General features: G+C 59.9%; 1 protein-coding gene across 4 annotated transcripts in view; it reads left to right on the forward strand.

Annotated features, from left to right (window-relative positions):
• Positions 1–10,256: 10,256 nt before the first annotated feature.
• Positions 10,257–20,400, forward strand: part of NFIC (nuclear factor I C) — a 42,630-nt gene continuing 32,486 nt past the window's right edge. Inside the window, exon 1 of one of the 4 annotated variants that reach the window (XM_051810688.1) lies at positions 10,257–10,571. In XM_051810688.1, the coding sequence (XP_051666648.1) occupies positions 10,569–10,571 (3 nt within the window). In that variant the 5' untranslated portion in view covers positions 10,257–10,568. Of the gene's footprint in view, positions 10,572–12,319; positions 12,850–20,400 lie in introns of those variants that run through there. The other 3 variants (XM_051810687.1, XM_051810690.1, XM_051810689.1) reach the window with 3 other exon arrangements.

Below are 20,400 nucleotides of genomic sequence, written 5' to 3' on the forward strand. Positions count from 1 at the left end.
TGCCTGCAGCACGCTCGGAACATCGCCGGAGCCGTCACCGGTTTAAAAATAGCGTCTCAGCAGAGTGCAACCGCGTTCCCTAAAAGCCATGTGGTTCAAGTTAGAGGATTAATTGGAAATGCTTATTTTGATTTGCAAAGTGATTGGATTTTTCCAGGGCATTTTGAAAGGAAAAAAGTCTGAATTTAATTATCACTATTCCAAAAAGCACCATGGGACCGAGTGTTTGAGGTCGTCTCATGTTTGCTTCACGCCCCGCTCCAAAATGCGAGGCGGGCTGCGGGGGACGCGCCGGGGACGCGGTGGGACGCGGTGGGACGCGGTGGGACGTGGTGGGGGTGTCCTGCTGAGTCCCACTCCCACTGTCAGGCCGGTCCCTGGCTCCTGGCCGTTCCCAGCTCCCGGCCATTCCGGACCCGAGGGAGTCGGGACAACCAGCAGCCCTTGGCCGGCCCACAGCACAGCACCAGGCGGGACCAGAGCTCGGGGGGAACCGTGTCAGCACAGGCCAGGCCCGGTTTGGGGAGGGTTTTCTTTCACCAAGTTGCTTTGTTTGTACCAAAATGGATTTTTAGCAGTAATTGCCCTTTTTTTTTTTCGTTCTCAGGGAAAACATCATTTTCAATTACTTTTCTCTGGGTTTCCATTGAAAAATGAAAAGCAAATGCTCTTGCTCGCTGGCAAAATGTGGAAAAATGTCTAGGAATATTTTTGTCCAAATGAAAACAGTTTCAGTTCTTTTTCGAGATCTCTTTTTTTTCCTGAAAAGAAACCACAGTTGCCTTCCCAGTTATTCTAGTCGGACTGGTTTCGAGACAGACTTCCCAGTTCCGAGGCTGGAGCTGGGTTTATGGGGCTGCAGGGCTGCTGGGGGGTGCCAGTGCCACGAGGGCACCTCTGTGGGCAGAGGAAGGATGTGGCAGGAGCAGGGTGGCACCTGCACCAGCACCTTGGCAGGTCTGGGGTGCACTGGGCTGGAGAGACCCAGTCCCACAGCCAGGAATGCTCCATGTGGGAGGCTGGGGGTGCAGGGTCCTCCCTGGGGATTTGGGAATGTGACCTCAACCCCTCATTTCTGAGACATTTTGGGGCCCAGGGATTGCACTGTGCTCCCCATGGCCCCACTCCCATCTCAGGGTGCAGTGGGGGGGGGGGGTCTGGGGGTGCTGGGGGTGTCAGGAGTCTCACTGAGTCTGCAGGCAGGGTTGGGATTAGGAATACAGTTTGGCACATGCTGTCCCAGCAGAGCATCCAGAAGCCCAAAGAAACCCTGGATTTAGGAATGGTGCCTCCATTCCTCCAAAATACCCTTTATTTGGAGGCTCTTTCTGCCTACAAGCCCCCCTGGGCAGGTCCAGGCCTCAGGGCTGGCAGGGACACCTGGATGCAGGGACACCTGGATGCAGGATGCCCCGTGACCGAGGCTCCGGCTGCGGGAGCCGTTGGCTCCACACACCCCACAGCCCTGCCAGGCCGGAGGAAGGGGAATACAGAAATCAATGTTCAACATTATCACTGGGCTGAGATTTGGCTCGGCTTTCCCAGCCTGTGACGCTGCCTTCCCCCTCCTCCCCGCTCTGGGAGCACAGCCAGGGTGCCCGGGCAGGTGGGGAGTGCCAGCGCGGGCATTTCGGTGAGCGCCTGCGGGGCCCGGCGGGTCTGAGCTGCCGGATCCCTGCCTGCACACCTGGGCTGGGCCCTTTCCCCAGTGCCCCCAGAGCTCAGCCAGGGAATGCTCCTGGAATGGGCTTCACCCGTGCAGCACTCCCTGACCCGTGGGCAAAGTGCCATGGGAGCCAGGAGTGGGGGTGCAAGACCCCTGACCTCTGCCACGGCAGCTGCCTTCACCCTGAAAGGCACCAAAACTTTGGTTTAAAGAGAGTCAGGATCCAGCAGGAAAATCCTCCCCCATGGGTCTCATCTGCTCCTGCCAGCTCGGAGCTGTGCCTCAGTTTCCCCACTTGCAACGTGGAGGGACGTGGTGATTCTGCAACTCCACGGGAATGAGCCAGCGGGGACAGATCCTGCCTTAGGCCCCTGGAGGCAGCCTGGGGTGGGGACCACGGACCTCCTTCTTCACCCCAAAACAGCTGGAGGGTTGGGCTGAGCCCCAAGGCAGCGTTTGGGTGCAGCAGCTGGGAGGCTTCAGCCCCAATCCTATGGGAGAAGGAACAGCCCTGGAGCTGACAGCCAGCAGAGGATGTTTGCTCCCGCTGTCACGTGCTTCCCGCCACATATTTAGACACCGGAGCAAGCCCCAGTGACAAACACGGTGCCACTTGGGTAAACACAGCCCCTCTGAGGCCATAATCCACAGCCGTGGTAGGGAGAGACCCAGGAAGCAAGAAAAAAAGGAGAGGAAAAAGTAAAAAAAAAGTGGAAAAGGTGAAGGAGGGGGGGAAGGGAAGGCGAAAAAACGTGGGGGAAAAGTAAAAAAAAAAAAAAAAAGGAAAATAAAAGGTGAAAAAAGGAAAACAAAAGGTGAAAAAAGGAAAATAAAAGGAAAAAAAAGGAAAATAAAAAGCGAAAAAAGGGAAAATAAAAGGTAAAAAAAAGGGAAAATAAAAGGAAAAAAAAAAAAAAAAAAGCAAGCAAAATAAAAGGCAGAAAGAGCCAAGCAATTGTCTTTAAAAAAATATTTTCCTGCTGGCTCTCTGCAGAGCGGGCTGGGCGAAACGCCGGGAGCCGAACGCCCTGTTTTCCTTGCTTCCTATTAAAAAAAAAAAAAAAGCACCGCACCACCCAGCAGCCCCGAGCGGGGATACAAAGTCCACTTGTGGCCCCAGCGCTGCACCCTCGGCCGGGCGGCAGCTGGGTGCTGGCGCGGGCGGCTGGCACACAATGGGGGCTGTTGTTGCCGGAGCGGGAGCTGGCGGCGGTTCAGGGCCGGGCAGAGCATGTGCCGGCGGCCAAGGGCTGGCGTGGCTGGTGTTAACTCTCCAGGCCCTGCTCCCCGTGCCCCGGTGCGGAACGGGGAGGGAAGGAACCCAAACGTGCTGAATTCCCCCGCCCCGGCACGGTGCGGGCGGGGGAAACTGAGGCAGGGGGATTCGTCGCCCTGCAGCTCGTTAACACGCTGCCCCCAGCCCTTGTTCCTGCAATAATTTGGGGTTTACGAGGCAAGGCTGGACCAGGAATGTGAAACATCCCTTGCACCCCTTTCCCAGGGCTATCCAAGGTCCCCACAGCCCGCAGAGGGTCCCTGGTCCCTGGCACTGCATGCCGACCCCACGGGGACTTGCAGCACCCACTACCCACTGTAGAGCTTCCCCTGGGGCAATGCCCAGGCTTTGGGGCACCACCACATCTGTCAGCACCCACAGTCACCCCCGAGTGCCACCACATTCCTCAGGGAGCCCAGGCAGGTTCGCAGCATCCCTCACTCCGTGAGCCCAGGCTGGTGCACGCCAGGACACCGCGGTGCAGGTGCCACACCAGCACTGGGGCTCCCTCGGCACCACGCTGGGGTGCTGCAGAGGGGGTGACCCTGCAAACCTCAGGGTCAGAATATCCCATCTACTGGTGCCAAACACTCAGGGCCACGTTGCCCCCCCCAGCCCGAGGTCCACGAGCTGCAGGTGGGGGCTGCTGCCGCCCCTGCCAGCACCTCACACAGCTCCCCCAACCACAAACCCCATTTTCCCTCCCCACTCTGCCGAGCTGCCCAGTCCCACTAATAAAAAAAATAATAAGGACATGGAAAATTCTATAATATCCCTTTCCAGCTTCTTGGATTTGGCTTTTGCTAATTCGAAGCAGACCCCGGAGAGGGGGGGGCAGGAGGGGGGAGTCAAATCAAACCAGAATCACGGCACGGAAAGCCAGTTTTTCACAAAAAAAAAAAAGAAAAAAAACACCACCAAGCCAGCAACCCCAACATTTGAATGCAGCAGGGAAGGGAAAAAAAGTTTAATATGTGCTTAAAAACAAACGAGCAGTGGTATCATTTTTAATTAGGAGCCTATTTTCAAAGCCCTTATTACTTACAGTACGCTCAGCATCCGAGTAATTTTCCTCTCTCGTAAAATCGTGGCAGGGAAGGGGGAAAGGGAGGGAAAACGAGGGAAGGCGAGAAGGGAAAGGGAGGGAAGGCAAGCAGGGAAAGCGAGGAGGGAAGGCGAGGAGGGAAGGCGAGGAGGGAAAGCGAGGAGGGAAAGCGAGCCCTTTGTGCGGCCGAGAGCTCAGCGAGGCGAACGTCCATGCCAATTTGTCTGCAGTAATTGGTTTAGCTGCAGACAGAGGCTGGCAGTTGAGTCTGTGAGTTGCCAAACTCTTCCCGGGAAAGGGACCCTTCGCCCAGTATCACTTTGGCACATTCCCCCCTGGTTGTGCCGCTTCGGGACGCGTCGCCGTGCGCCGGCACAACTGGAAGCTCCTTCTGGAAAACTAATATAATAATTCTTTGCCATCCCCTTCAAACTTTCTTCTTGCGAATTCCAGCCCAGTTTTCTCCTCTGGCAAACAAAAGCTTTGGAGAAACCATTTCCTACCACAGCAAAGGCCTTGTCTAAGGGCTGCCTGAGGCTCCGAGGCCGGCGTTGGCTCCAGGGCTGTGCTGGGAGGGCGAACCCCAAACCTGGCCCTGGTGTTGAACTGGTGCAACTGGGCAATGGTGGTTTGTCATCGCTGCTGCCGGGCTGCTCGGGCCCTGGCATTGCCCTGGAGCCGTGGCACACGGTGCAGGAAGGGGGGCTTGGGCTGGGGAGCAGGGCGGAGGTGTTGGATCCGGCACTGGGAGCAGGTACCTCGTTACCTCCCCGCGCTTCTGTTTGCTTTGGCAACTGATTAAAATTCCCCCAGAATTCCCTCCCGCTTCTGGTGGGGTTCCAAAATGCCACCACTGGCCGCTTTTGCCCGCCCAGGCCCAGCTCCCAGGGGCTGAGCCCCCACCCAGGGGACTGGGGTGCCAGCTGAGTGCTGGGGTGCAGACACACTCACTGCACCCACCACCAGCCACTTTCACTTTCAGCTCCCCAAAACCTCCCTGCTCCTCCACCCTCCCCTCCAGTAAAACCATATTTGGGGGGATTTTTGTCCTCCCCCCACCCCTGGGTGCTACTCCTCTGGGCACACACGTATTTTGGGGGTCCCCCCTGGCACTGGGGCGCTGCTGGGTGCAGTGTGTGGGTGCAGAGCCCCTTCCCTGTGCCGAGGGTGTCACTGGGATCATGGCACTGAGGTGCTCCTGCTCCCAAACCTGAGCTGCCAGGGCCAAGGGGCCTCCCTGGCAGTGTGATGGTGACATGGGGACGATGGCAGGACCCCCCCCCCGCCAGCTCTGTGTGTAGGGAGGGGACAAAAAGCAACCTGGGATGCACTGGCCCCAAACAAAGAGACAGGGCCATATTCTTCCCCATTCCTCCCGCTCCAGAAATTTCCCCAAATTCCCCAACACTGACACGACAAACCAGCCCCGGGAGAGAGTGGCCAGACTTGATTTATGTCTTTCTGCGGACAAAAAAAAAAAAAAAAGGGAGTGAGGAAACATTTCCTGGTTGCATTTGGGGTTTGGTAGTTGTTGTTGGAGTTTTTTTTTTAACGAGTGAAATCGTGAAATTTTGGTGTTTGTGAGAATTCCTGGTGCCTCCATCCACACGTGGCTGCAAAACCCCCCGGCCCGAGCCCCCGGTGTGGGGAGGGCAGTGGCACCGTGGGCCTGTGGTGGTGTTTGAAGACATTTGGCAACCCCTCCAAACCCCTTTTTTTTATGTAAAAAACAAGTTTTATGGTCATTTTGGGAAAGATTTGCCGCGGTGAGGTCGGTGCCGAGCGGTGTTAGAGCAGGGAAAGGGTTGCACGGGCTCTTTGAGGGCTGTTTTCCAACAAACTCAGGGGAAAAGGTGATGTTTGAGCCAATGGAAAAAATACAGAGTGGGGGGAAAATTGGGGATTTATATATATTTTTTTTTTACATCTAACCTGCAGCCAAAAAAATGATAAAAACCACAGCAAAAATCCTAAACCCCCTTGAAATTCCTGCAGAATAATTCCCTGAAATCTGCTAGCAATTTTTAAACTGAAATCCCCCCCTTGTCAGCAACAATTTCACCAGTTAAAAACCTGCTTTAGAAAGAAAGAGAAAAGAGGGGAAAAAAAAAATCTCTTTTCATTGCACGTTTTGGCTTTGAATCGAGCCAGGCCAGACCTCTGCCTGTTTGGGACCCAGGCCAAGAGCCATATGCAGGAATAAAGTAAATAAATTCTGGTCAAAACCAGAATATTCTCCTTAAAAGTTATTTTAAAAGCAAAGAAAGGCAGCAACAAAACTATCCCAACATGGATTATTTCCCTTTCTCTCCCTCTCTGCACAGAGGGATGTGGCTCGGCTGTGCTGTTGCACCCCGTAGAATGGGACCTTGGAAAAAAACCTGCAAAAACGCTAAAAATGAGCCCAAAAAAAGGGCTAATGAGGTTGGGGGATGTTTTCCCGTGGTGATGGGGGGGTGACCAGCCCTGTGCTGCTCCATGGGTATCTGCACCCCCTTGGCTGAGCCCAAAAGTTGGCATCGAGGTGTCTTAGCAGCACAAATCAACCATGAAATGCCCTTTAGAAATAAAATCCAGCTTTGAGGTGGGGGACACAAATTTCCACTTGTTCCCAGCGCCGGTTTTATAGACAGGGGGTCGTGAGGCTCCAAACAGGCTGGGATAAAAACCCAAGGGATGAACAAAGGGCCTGATCCAGCCTCTCCGTCTCTGCCGAAATCGGGGTAACTCAGCTCCCCCCCCGGGGTCAAACCCATCTGAAAAACCCCTTGGAGAAACAGAACTGCACCCCCAAATCCCCCCCACACACACTTTTTGTTGTTTTATTTGAGGCAGCAGGGATGGCCTGCACGGCAAAATTAAATTGGGTTTGGATTCCACCCCCGTCCTCAAAATGCTGTTTGCAGGCAGCTTGGAAACATTTAAAGAAAAAAAAAAAAAAAAAGGATTTTTGTATTTTTAGTGTTTTTCTGCTTGGGGGTTACACTGGGAATTGGGGTTCAGGTTGGGGGGTGCAGGCTGGGGGGAGTGGGGACAGTCCCTGTGGGGTCTGGTGGCAGCTCTCCAGCTCCCAGCCACAAATCCTGCGGCTCCCCCTGGGGCTGAGTGACCCCCCCAGATCAGGGGGGCCAGGATTAGGGGTGCCCTTCCCTCTGCCAGGCCCTGACAGCGCCAGGGCACAGGTGCACTGAAATTCCCCCCACCCTGGGTCACTGCTGTTATGGTTTGGGCAGGATCAGTCCCCAGGCCCCTCGCTGACAGGGAAGAAATGCGATTAATTTGGGGGGACACACTGTGGGATTAATTTGGGGACACACACTGGGTGCCCCTGGACCATGGGAAACCCGGGGGGGGGTTCTCAGAGTCAAGGCCAGCAGCCCTTCAGCCCCAGCTTCGAATCACCCAGGAAATACTTTTTTAACAGCATTGCAAAAATAAATAACTAAAGGCAGTTATTTATTTATCGTAAATAAATACAAATAAATATTTATTATAAATAAATAACTTCTTTATTATCAATAATTAAATAACCCCTTCCCCACCACCCCGCACCCCAACGGAAAGGGAAAATAAAAATCTCAGCCCTGCCTTTTCAACCCCATTTTCCCTCCTCGCCCGCCCTGGCACCGCCAGCCTGGCACCGCCAGGTGATCTCCCACGGCACCCCGGGTGGAACCCAAACATCCCCGTCCCCCCCAAAAACACGAGGGGCCGGGGGGGAGCCGAGGAATCGCCGCAGAAAAAAACAGAAACCCCTGGCAGGAGGGAGGGAGCTGCCAGCGGGCACCACGGCGGCCTTGGAAGTGGTTAAAAATTGGCAAATTCTTTCCCAGGGTTTATTTTTGTGCCGTATCGTGCTCGGAGCCGGGCAGAAAATGCAAACTGTGCTCTGCGAGCGGAGTTACCGCCGAGTTTACATTCCTCGAGGCTTCTGGAGCTGGGACGAGGCGAGGGAACTGCTCATTTCAGTCTTTTTTTTTTTTTTTTTTCAGCTTTAAAACAGGGAAGTGGCATATTTTTTTTTTTTTGGGGGGGGGGGGGTAGCAGATGGTGATTTTTAAAAAAAAAAAAAAAAAGAAAAAAAACCCAAGAAAAAAGTTCTAGAGGTTTTAAAAATAAAAATAATTTTCTTTTTACTTTTTTATAGACAGCTGGAATAAAATTAGATCTCATTTCCATAAGGCCGATGGCCGTACTTGTGTCTGACAAATATCTCAGTAAAAAAAAAATATATATTATATATATAATACTCTGTGAATGTACAAATTAATGTCCAGTATCTTGGTATGCACGTGGTGGGTTTAGCAGGCAAAGGGGATACGGGGATGGATAAAATAACCTCCTGTGTATCCAAAATCCCTGTTAAATTCGAGCTGAGCCCTTGTAAAAATGATCAGGCTCACAGTCGTCCCCCCCCCAGAAAAAAAAAGATAAAAAAAGAGGGAGAAAATGATGGAATAAAACTAATGGAATGGCAGAGTAGATTGCTTTAATTTTATTTTAAAAATATATAATAAATTATTTAGCATATTATTTATCACACTGAGACCATTCAAGCTCAAGGCAGACGGAGATTATGTTCCTGTTTGTTCAGGACTACGGAGCGTGCTGAAAAATCCAGGCACACGGTGCACGCTTCGGCCCTCGGCAAACTGAAAAAATATCTAATTTTTGTTGCCTTCCTATAGAAAAATATGGTTATTTGAAAGGATTAAGAGATTAAAGGATTACTCGATAACAAGGGTTAAAAATCCAGGTCCAGACACAAAAGGGGTCGATAGAAAGGAGGGAATCGCTCGCCCCCACACTCCCCCCCCCACTCGTGCCCTTCCCTGCTCCCGGACCAAACCCGGCACTCGGGTCGCTGCCAACTTTTGGAGCGGGACTGGAGAGGGGGAAAAGCCCCAGAACCCTCCCCCCCTCGGCTGCAGAGCGGCCTGTGGCTTTAAGAGTTTGGGGGGGGCAGACATGGGGGATTCTTGCGGGGGTAAAGGGGAGACTGCGGGGAACACGAGGAGTGGGGGGGGGACAGGGATGGATGGGAAACCCTGGAGGGGATGGGGGCGGGGATGGAGGATGCTCGGACAGGCCGGAGTCGGGGCAAGGGGGGGGTGACCACGGCGGTGTCCGCACCCGAGGAGGGGGCAGCGGGGTGTCTGCACCCAGGGGTGGGGGCAAAGGGTGACCACGAGGGTGTCTGCCCTCGGGGTGAGGGGGGAATGGGAGGTGACACGGGGTGTCTGTCCCTGGGGGGGGCTAGGAGGGGGAGCCCATCGGGGTGTCTGCACCCGGGGGTGGGTAGTGGGGGGTGACCAGGGTGGGCGTCTACACCACAGGGCTGGCGGGAGGCAGGGGGATGTCCGCGGAACGCGGGGGTGCCCGCGGGCCGGGGATGGGGGCGAGCAGCGCGGGGCCGGGGCCGTGCGGGGCCGGGGCCGCCCCGGGGATGCCCGGGCTGGGGGCGGGCGGCCAGGGCTGAGCGGGGCCGGGGGTGCCCGGGGGATGCCCGGGGCGGGGGCGGGCGGCGGGCCCGGCGCTGCCCGCGGCTCCTCCCCGCGCTGCGGTAGCTCCGCACCGGGGCCGCGCCCCCCCCCATCACCGCGCCCCCCCCTCCCCGCGCCGGGCAAGGCCGGGGGGGCGGCCCCGCAGGCAGCCGGCCCCGGGGGGGCCGCGCCGCAGCCCCCGCCACCTACCCGCAACCATCCGGGGGCCGCCGTCGCGCTGCCGGGCGAGCGGGGCCGGAGCCTTCCTCCTCCTCCTCCTCCTCCTCCTCCTCCTCCCTCCCCGCCCCCGCACCGGGAGCGTCCCCGCCGCAGCGCCGCCGGTGCCCCGGGCGAGGGGAGGAGGCAGAGGAGGAGGAGGAGGAGGCGGGGGCGGCGGCGATGGGGCCGGGGCGCTGCGGGCTGCGAGGAGGAGCCGTGCCCGGCCGGAGTGGGGCTGCGCCGGGGGGGCGCGGGGGGGATGCCCGCGCTGCTCTGCCGTAGGCGCCGCCCGCCCGCCCGCCCCGCTCCTGGGCTTTATTTTTATTTAATTTTTTTTTTTTTTTAATTTTTAGAAAATAGATTTTTTTTTATTTTTTTTTTTTTTCCTCTTGCCTTCCAAAAATACCCATCGCACCTCCGCCACCCCCCTCTCAGCTCCCCCCCCCCCCCCCGCCCAGCCCCGCCACCCCCGCAGCGCATGAGGCCGGGCCGGGCGCGGGCCCCGCGCTCCCGCCGCCCGTCCCCGCCGCCCCGCGCCCCCCGCCCCGCAGCCCGGCCCCCCGCCCGGAGCATGGCCCCCGGCAGCGCCACGGAGCCGGAGCGAGGGTGACCGCCCGCGGGGGACACTGTGCCGCCGGCCTCGGGGAGGCTTTTATTATTATCGTTATTGTTATTATTGTTATTGTTATTTTTATTATTGGGTTTTTTAAATTTTTTAATTCTTTCGCGGGGCAGCGCTTTTTTTTTTTTTTTTTTTTTTTCCTCCTCCTTCGGCGCGGTGGAAAACACACGTTTTAGACCAAAACCCCAAACCAGCCCATCCATCCTCTTTTGCTTTGCGCTTCGCAGCAACTTGGAGCCCGTTAATTGCACTTGGCGATGGTAGGTCCCATGACACTTTCGTTTTCTCTTCTACTTCCCCCCTCTCCCCCCCCCCCCCACCTCCAACCCCCCTTCCCGTGTGCGTGTGTTTGCGGGTGCCCCCACGAGCAAAAGTTGCTGCCGGGGAGGGGGCGGCGGGGCGAGTTTAATACGGTGGCGGGGCGGGGGGGGGCGCGGGGCGGCGGGGGCGGGCAGGGGGGAGCTGCCGCCGTCTCTCCTCCCCCGGCCCACCCGCCCCGCGGTACCGGGGGGGCGGAGGCGGCGGCGGGAGCCGCCCGGCGGGGAGGTCGCGGCGCGGGGGGAGCGTCCGCAGCCCGCGGAGGGCTGGATGGAGCTGAAAATGGCCGCTAAAAAAAGGGGCGGAGAGGCCGCCAGCCGCACCGACTTGAACTTGGAAGTGACGCCCGGGAGGGTCGCGCTCAAGTCCGCGCTGCGCGGGGCCGCCCTGCCCGCACCGGGGAGGGAGGAGGGGGGGGAATCACCACCTTCGATTTGAGAATAAAAACGTCCCCCCCCCACCCCGGCCCCGCCGTGCGCGGGGCTTCTCCCGCTTCTCCTCCTGCCAGGCCACGGGGGGAGCGCGGCGGCGCGGCCCGAGCCGCCCCGGGAGGGTGCGGGAGGATGCGGGATGCGCGCCCAAGTTTGCGCGGAGCCGCCGCATCCCGCGGGAAGGGGGATGTCCCCGCGGGGGGAGTGCGGGGGGCGAACACCAACCCCGGGCGGGGATCCGGCCGCGGGGGCCGCCAGAAGTTGAGAGTGAAAATCAGTTGTGCGGGGAGAGACGCTGCGGGGGCTTGTCCCCGCGGAGGGGAAAAAAAAAAAAAGCCAAAAAAAGCGTTTTTCATCTTTTTGGGGAGCGAGGCAGCGCTGGAGCCGCGGCCCCGCGCCGGGAGCGGCCGCGCTGCGGGTCGGGTCCCTGCAGGGAGCGGTGTCCCCCGGTGCGGGAGGGGCGCGGGGTGCAGCCCCCCCCCCCGGCCCGGGAGGTGCCCGGGGATCCCCTTTGTGTTCCGCCCGTGGCGCTCCCCGCGCGCTCTCTAATTAGCGTCATTAGCGCCCGCGGATCGGCCGGGGCCGGGGGGGTGCGGAGCGAGAACTTGCGGTTTGGAGTTTGCCGGGCGCAGGCTCCGCTTTTTTTCATCTCCTCCTCTCTTTGTGCGGGGGGCGGGGGGGTTGCGGGGCTGCCCGGGGCGAAGGGGGGGGCGGGGGGCTGCCCGTGGTGCTCCCCCCCCCGCGTGATGCTGCCGGTCGTTAAATAACGCGGGGGGGGCGGAATAAGCGTCTCCGCGGGATGAGCGGAATGCGGCGGAGGCAACGCGGGGCTGGCGGGGCGGCCCCCCCGCACCGGGGCTGGGTGCGGGGGGTAACACCGCTGCCCTTCCCCCCCCCGCGAGCCCCCCGTGCCGGGGCCGCTGCCCAGAAGTTGCACATGAATCTGCAGGTTTTTTTCTCTCCCCTCGCCGGATTGGCTCCGTTTAGTAAAAAAAAAAAAAAATAAAAAATAAACCCCCCAAAACACCCAAAGCCGGGAGCGCTCGGCGCTGGCCGCGCCAGGGCGCGGGGGGACTCGCCACCCCCGGGGGGGGCCGTCCCTCCCCCGCCCCCCCCTGCCCCGCAGCGCCTCGGCCCTGCGAGCCAAAGGGGGTTCCTACATCTTTAAATGGGATGTAATATTTTGGGATGGGCTTTTTTCATAACGTCACTTCATTCCTCGCTCCTTTTTTTTTTTTTTTTCCTTCTTTTTTTTTTTTTTTTTTCATTTTCTCATTCTTTCTTTCCTCCCTCTCTCCGCTGCCCGGGTCTCGGATGGAGCCGCTTCCCCTCTAACTTCCCCGCCGCCCGTGCCTGCAGGCTGGGTGCGGACCCCCGAGCCCCTCCCGGGCGAGGATGACCCTTCTGCCTCTTTAAACCGCCCCCCCCAACCCCCCAAACAAACAACAACAACAACAAAAAAAGCGCTTTATTTTTTTAAGGGGGGGGGATTTCGCTTTTTATTTTTTATTTTTTTTTAATTTTTTTTTTTTTTTTTGGCGGGGGGTGGAAGTTGGAATCTTTTTATTTCCTCCTCGGCCCCCCCTCCCGCGGGGCCGCCCCCCCCTGCCCGGCTGCCCCCCCCCGGGCCCCGCAGAGCCGCTCCGGAGGAGAGAGAGAGAAAAAACGCCCGGACTGCTCCAGCCTCCGAAATGACTCAGTAACTTTTACGCCTCGAGTCTCAGCCCTGCAATTAGGCACTTTCCCAGCACGGCTCGGGATGTATTCGTCTCCTCTCTGCCTGACCCAGGTAACCGGGACCCCCCCGCGTCCCCCCCCCAAATTTGCCTCTTTCGCCGCAACGGACTTTACAGTTGCAATGCAAAAAAAATTAGAAAAAAATAAGAAAAAGCAAGAAAAAGCAACAACCCCCCCCCATAAAAATAATCATAACAGGGAAAGGCGGGCTGGGGCCGTGCAGGGCTGCTCAGAGGAGCTGCGTTTCCCTCTTGCCCACCCCACCCCCCCCCACCGCCTTTTGTAGGGTTTTTTTTTGGGTGTTTCTGGTGCTTTTGGGGGTTTTTCAGCCTTCACTTTCACTTGGGGCGTGGGGGGGGGTTGGAAGGTTGCGTTGTGGTTTGGGTTTTATTTTTTGTTTGCCGTGCTCAGAGGTGGGTGGTGCGGGGAAGCCGCCGGCTCCGGGGGTGCAGGGGGGGCACTGTGGGGTGCGGGGGGTCCTCGGTGGGTTCGGGGCGGCTCGGGCGGGACTTGGCACTGCGGGTTCGGCCTCGGCCGTGCTGCCTCTTGCGTAGCGTGAAACTTTTTCCTTCCCTCCCTCCAGCCTGGCTGCACATGGTGGGGTGCAAGGGGTGGGGGGGGTGGGGGGGGGCACAGGCTTTTTCTTCCAAATCCTCCGAGTTTGGGACAATTTGCGCCCGTCCGTGCCGCGCCGCGCCGGCGGGCGAGAGGGCGGGAGGGGTCGTGCATGACAGGATATGGGGGGCACCCCTTCGGCCTCGGAGGCGAGGGGGCGATGCCAGTCCCCACCTGCGTGTCGGGGTGTGGAGGGGCAGCCCTGAGCCGTGCTGGGGACGCTGGTGTCACCCCGGGCCACGCCAGCACGCTCCGGTGGCACGCGGCAGGGCGGCCGTGCCAGGGCCCACGGTGCAGGCGAGCGGGGCGTCCCCGAAATCTCCCCCCAACAGCCGGTGTGGCCGCAGGGGGGAGATTCAGGGACCCCCCCGCCTTGCCCACAGCACGACCACTGCGGCTCTGCCTTTGCTCTGTGCTTATTGATCGCTGATATTTATTTAATTATTGAGCAGCTTTCCCCGGCTCGTAACCTCTTCCCTGCTGGCAGCAGCCGCTGCCCGCTCCGAGCCCGGCCTCGTGCTGCACCCCACGAGGGCTCTGCTCTGCTCTGGGGGGTGTGCTGCTGTGGGACCTCCCTGCCTGTGCCCAGGGTTCTCCTGCCAGACCTCATCCCTTGGGCTGGAGCTGCAGGCGGGCTCTGGCTCCACCTCAGAGGCTTGGGCTCAGCTGCCTGTGGGGGTTTGTGGGGGTCCCCTCGTGGCACCTGTGTGGTTTGGGGGGCAGTGTGGGGGTCTGGCCTTGGCTCTCCCCGGGTGCAGCGTGAGGCTGGTGGGGGCACAGGCAGGGACGTGGGTGGGCAGCGCTGGGGCTGCTCAGATGACCCTGAGGATGGTGCTCCCTGTTGTGTGGTTGACTTGACAAGGGTCACACCTCAATCTGGCTTTTTTTGTCTCTCTTTCTTTCTTTTTTTCTTTCTATTTTTTCTTTTTCTTTTTATTTCCTTTTCTCTTTTTCTTTTCCTCTTTTAATTTTTTCTTTTTATTTTCTTTCTTTTTTTTTCTTTTTTCTTTCCGTTTTTAATTTTTTTCCTTTCTTTTTTTTTCTTCTTTCTTTCTTGTTTTTTTTTTTCCTTCTTTCTTTTTCTTTTTTATCCTTTTTTCTTTTTTTCTTTTTCATTCTTTTTTTCTTTCTTTCCCTTTCCATCCCTCCGCTCCCACCTTGACTCCATCCCACCACCTCCCAACCCTTCCCAGTCTCCAGCTGGTGCTGGGTTGGCAGCGCCTGTTGTTGCCAGCTCACAGTGCTGGTGTGATGTGGGAAGCTGTGTGGTTGCTGGCCTGGCCGGGACTGGCAGGAGCCCTTCTCCTCACAAACCTGTGCTGTTCCCAGCGCTCCTCCCGGCCGACGGCAGGGAGCTGGTTTATCCTCCATGGATCCTCTGCTCCGCTGCCTTGGCACGGGGAAGGCTCCGGTGTCCTCCCTCTTGCCCTGGCATAGCCTCAGCTCCCAGCCCGGCTCAGATAGGACCAGACCTCGTCCCCCAGTGCCAGCCCAGCCATTCCCGTCCCCGTTCCCATTCCCATCCCACCCGCGTGGCGGGCAGGCTCGCCCGGGCTCGGGAGCTGCGGATGGTGATGTGGATACATTGGAACGTGAGCGGGAGCCGCCCTGCCTTAGCCTTTGTGCATCTCCCCACCGCCACCACCGCCAGCCCCTCGGGCCCAGCACGGCCGCGGGGACCCCGGCGTCCCCTTAGGCAGCCGTCCTGCCCAGCCGGAGCAGGGCCAAGCTGGAGAGCCCAGTGGCACCGAAATAGCCCTGGCCGAGGCGTCGCCCGTGACACGCTCCTGGCTGCAGCCTCGGCTGAGTCTCCCGGCAAGCAAGAGGGTGGCTTTGTGCCCTCCCCGGCTCAGTGCCTCTGCTCGGACACTTCCTCTCACTTCCCCGGCTCACCTCTATCCCCCCTCAGGGACAGGCCGGGAAGTCAAGAGGGAGCTGCCTGGATTAGCAGGGAAGCAGCACCGGAACCGCCGCCACGCACGAGGCCTCACCCTGCCCACGGGGAAGCAGGGGGGGGAGTCCGGCTGCCAGGGCTCCAAAATAACCCTGGAGCTGAGCACCTGCCAGGGACCCGCACGTGTGTCCCCAGGGAGCTGCTGCTGAGCAGCCCAAGGGATTTCCAGAGTCGTAACAGTTATCCCTGCCTCCTGGATCTGCAACAGTGGGAGATTTGGGATGCTCTTGTAGAGGGGGAAATGTGCAAATTTTGTGACTGGTGATGCTCTTACAAACCTCTGGCTCGTGCCTGGCACCCACAGTGTGCCTTGAGACCCCCACCCTGGTACCCACAGGATGGGAATGAGGTGAGATGGGCACCAGCCTCCGAGGCAGATGGAATGGCAGGAACTGTGCTTCCTGCTGGGGTCTGGCCAGAGATCCTCTCCCCTCTCCCAGATCCCATGCAGGGGGTACAGAGGCTGATTTTGGGATGGCAGAGGTGATGCACCCAACCGAGAGCTGGCAGCCAGGCGCAGACCCCCATGTGTGTTATTGGGACCCACCCTCAGTGGCTCCCAATCCAAGGGGTGTCGGGGAGCACAGAGCTAAGCTGGCCTGGCACAGACCTCCGTACCAGCAAACGGGCACAGTGTTGGGCCCAGGGGACAGAGCTGGGCTGCCAGAGGCATTGTGGCCACGTGGCGTGGTCACAGCCACATCTCCAGGGATCCAAGGGGATCCCACCTCTCCCCAGCCACTGCCGGGCTCCCCACATCACCTGGCTGCCACCACTGCTGTGGGCATGTGGCTGGAGCAGGGAGCTGCCCGCTGGGTACACCTCATCGGGCATCCTTTGGCAAAACCCCTTCCCAAAAGTGCCGGGGCTTTTCAGCGCCGGTGTTCACCCCCTGCACCAGTAGCTCTGGCGAACTGGTTTCCAGCCGGGAGCTCAGATCGGCTGCCAAAGGATGGGAGCAGCAAGCCGGGCACGGCGGGGGAAGAGAGGGAAGGTTGCAACACACTTTCAGTTCTCCCATCTGCTGAGTATTGTTTGGGAAAAACAATGAGGCCGTTCTTTAAACGCAACCTTCGGGAGATCCTCGCTTTCCCCGCGGCGCCCGCCGTGCCCGCCTGCCCTGGCGAGCCCTGCCCCGCCACTCGCTGCTTCTGCCTGATCCCGTCTTAAATCCTCGCCCAGGAAAAACAGATCCTGTTTACAGTGAGGTTTACGAGGCCGGATCGGAGGGCTGGAATGGGGGGGCGGGTGGGATAAGTCCAGCTGCACGAGGGGCTGGTGGCCGGCGCTCATGCTGCGCTGCTCTCCCCCGCATCACCTTGAACTTGGCTGGGGCCTCGCGCAGTAAATCAGCCGCCCTTCTCTGAGGTGCCCGCCGATTCCTCCCCTTCCTGGGCAGCTCTGCCCTGCCCACGGTTCCCTCCCTGGCTGTGGCTGAGGTCCCTCATGCCCGTGGTTCGCTCCATGCCGGGGCAGGGAGCGATCCCACCGCGTGCCCGGCGCTGCGGGCGCGTGCGCGCCTTTGCAGCTTTGCTGAACAAAGCCCAGCTGCCAGGGCCCAGCGTGCTGCCCGGAGCTCTTGGAGCAACTGGGAATAGCTCCCTTTGGTGCTTTTCTATCCCCCTGAGCCTGGGTGGGCTGGGGGTGGGTGCTGGGAGCTGTAGCCTGATCCTGTTTTGACCCAGCAGTTTCCCCCCGTTGCAGGGGTGGCTGCGGCATGGCCGGGGTGGCCGGGGCGGTGCTGGCGTGGCAAGGCTCGGTGGCAGAGGAGCCGTGGCGAGGGCCAGCCCAGCCGGACATGCTCTCCTTATCCAGGCACAGCAAAGAGCGGGAAAGGCAGCTCTCCCAGGAGCTCTGGGCAGCCCTGGCACAGGGAGCTCGAGAGCCCGGGGCGAACTGCCACGGTGGCACCGAGGGATCCATCCTGACCCAGGGCTGTGCACAGCAGGGAGGGCCTGGATGGGGGTTTGGTACTCACAGGGAAAGGGGGGAACAGTGTCTCCCGCCTTTGGGGGTGGTGGAGGCAGGTCCCTGCAAGGCAAGGCTCTCTGGGAATGACCACAGGGACAAGGACAACTTGCCCTGTCTGCTCACCAGCTTTCTTTGCCCAGTGCTGCCTATGCCAGCTGTCCCTTTGCCTGGCCCCTGGACACTTCCCTGCAGCCCAAGGGATGCCCATTGTCTCCCCCACCGTGACTCCTGTTGTGCCTGCACCTGTCCTAGGGACAAGGCGAGCCCCAGGTGGCAGGGATGGGGATGGTGGCAAAGATGGGGATGGGCAGGGATGGGGAGCGTCCCCAGGGTCCCACACTGGAGGGCAAGAAGGAGAGCTGTGGGGGAGGTACAGTCCCTCCCTGTGAGCCTGGCACGTTGCCTGCCACCCCCGGTCATGCTGTGGCTCCTCTGCACAGGGATGGCAGTGCCAGCTCTGAGCACCTCCAGGGGGGCTGACTGCTTGTGGGAGGGGGGGGACACACTCCTGTCCCCCTCAGTCCTTTCACCCAAACTGGGAAGTGTAGGCAGGGTCCTGGGGTGGCAGGGATTTGCTCCTTGGGGACCCATGGGGAGAGGATTTCTCCTGCAGCACCTTGGGGTGTGCCGGGCAGGTTGGGGCAGGGTGGTGAAGGCGATGGGAGCAGCGAGGGCATCAGTGGGTGCTGAGCTCTGCCAGAGTCATGTGGCATCACCGGTGACGTCCCCACAGCACGGCTGGGAACCAAGTCTGAGAAGGGCACAGCCTCATGGCGGCCAAACCCATGTAGCTTTTGGGTACCAAAGTGCTTTTGGACGCACCAAATCGGCACAGGCAAGAGCCTGAGCTCGGCCTCCCTCTCCCCGCCCTGGCAGCTGGGCACCGTGAGACCTCACCCTGGAGGAGGGGACGGCGTAGACCCCTGGGACGTGCCAGCTGCAGGGAGGGGATGCACAGGGTCCCCACGGGCATCCCGGGGCCTGGCTCACACGCGGGCGGGTGGCTGGGCTCGCCATCCGTCACGTCGGCCCTGGGCAGGCATCCCCCGCGGCCGGGCGCGCTGTGCCAGCTTGGCCGGGGCCCAACACCCTGCACCGGCCGCCAAGGCCCGGAGCTTCCCAAGTCCTGGAGAGGAGCTGGGAAAGGATCCCGCGGCTCAGGTGCGGCAGCGCTCACGCGCCGGGGGACCTGGGGCTGGCCCCTGCCAAGGATTGATTTCTTGGTTAACTCGCCACTGCTGTAAAAGCGCATTAATCCTCCTTCCCCGGCCAGCAGCCAGCGCTGAACAGCATTTTGGGCGAAATCCCCGGGTCTGGGCTCTGGGCTGCCTGCCGTGGGCATCGCCCTCCCCGCCACCACCAGCGCTCCGGCAGCGCTGCCTGGCACGGGAACACCAGGATCCAGCCCTTCTGCTGACCCCTCTTCTCTGGGAGCTCATTCAAGTCTGTAGCCAGGTGGATTTTTTTAAAACCTGGGGGTTTTATCTTGTTTTTTAAGAAGGCTTTCGCTCTCCTTGCAAAGGGCCCCTGCATTCCCTTCACGGGGAAACGGTATTTGACCGGCTGTTGTCCAAAAAAAACCCCCAACATGTTTCTGATCACGAAAAACCAAGAAATATTTTTGCTTTCAAAGGAAAAAAAAAAAAAAAAAGCCCATGAGAGAGAAATGTTGATTTTCCACCCAGACATTTCCCCTTTCCCCAAACCAGCCCCGAAACGAGAGGCACCTCTGCTCCCTCCTCACCCCAGGACACCATCCTGGGGGCACAGTCCCACTGGAGACAGTGTGGATGTCACCCAGGGCTCATCCGGGCACCGGCAGCGAGGGTGGTGGCACGACCAAGTGTGTGTCCCCCCTCTCCGCTCAGACCCCGTTTTCCAGCTGTTCCCACCCTATGCAGACACGTGGGGCCGCCGGGAGGACGGTGAGCGCCGGTGACCCGCTGGCTGTCCCCGGGGAGCCACCCATCAGTGTGCTGCAGAGCCCCCGCCGCCAGCCCGCCGAGCCCCGCCGTGACAGGCGACGAGGCCGCCCGGTCCCACGGTTGCCTGGCGGGAGCTGTGATGTGCCGGATCCTGCACCCCCTCCCGCCGTCCCCTGGCTGCTGCCCAGCGATTTGGGAAAGCGAGACGGCGCGGGCTGAAATGTGACCCCCGCCACGCTGCGCCGCAAAATCTCCTTTAGTAACCTGTGCGCCAGGACAGCGAGAGCGCGGCGTGAATACCAATGAGGGGAAAAGTGCCGAGTAAAGGGTTTTTGATGGAAATGGCATTGCATGAGAAAGGGAGCCGGGAGCGAGCGGGGCGGGAGCGCGCCCCGAGCCCGCGCCTGCCTTCCGCGGGCACAGCGGGGTGGGAAGGCTGAGCGGGGCAGGGTCGTGCCACCCCGGCGAGCAGGAGGGCAGGGGGGTGGGCGCGGTGGAGCGGAGGGCTCTGTGAAGCAGCGTTTGAAAGGGGCACGTGGCAGGGGGTTGCCACGGGCAGCGTGGCCGCGGGGGCCGGGGCGCTCACTCCCCGTGGCACAGCGTGGCCCTGTGGCCGCAGGGAACGGCTCCCGGTCCCCCGGCGCAGCGCGCCGCTGATCAAAGGCGCAGGCGGGGAGGGAGCGGGCCTGTGTGAGCAGCGCCCTGGCCCCGCGCCACCCCACCTTCCCGCTCCGCTCCCCCGGGAGTTTGTTAAACAAATTTCTCTAATTGCACAAGCCAAGGAGTTTGTTGGAGAAAAAAGCCGGGGAAATTCCCCTCCCCTGGGCCACCCCTTCCCCGCTCCCCCCGGGGCAGCCGGTGCGGAGCGAGCAGGTCCTCCCCGCGACCCCCGGCTCTGCGGGAGGCTGCGACCCCGGCGCCTGCGGGGAGCAGCTGCGGGGTGTCCTCAAGTCACCTCTGCCTACTCGGGGACGTCCCCTGCTCGACCTCCTCGCAGCCGGGTCACCCACATTCCCTCTCGTCCAGCCCCCGGGGTCAGACCCTGTCACCTAACGCGGTGACACCCAGCACCGCCGTCTGCCCCTCCCGGCTGGCGTTCTCCATCGCTTGGCTGAGCACCCCTGGAAACGGCCTTTGT

This window comes from Manacus candei, unplaced genomic scaffold (assembly GCF_025592945.1).
Source record: "Manacus candei isolate 608988 ecotype Guabito, Panama unplaced genomic scaffold, ASM2559294v1 h1tg000078l, whole genome shotgun sequence".
Classification (NCBI taxonomy): domain Eukaryota; kingdom Metazoa; phylum Chordata; class Aves; order Passeriformes; family Pipridae; genus Manacus; species Manacus candei.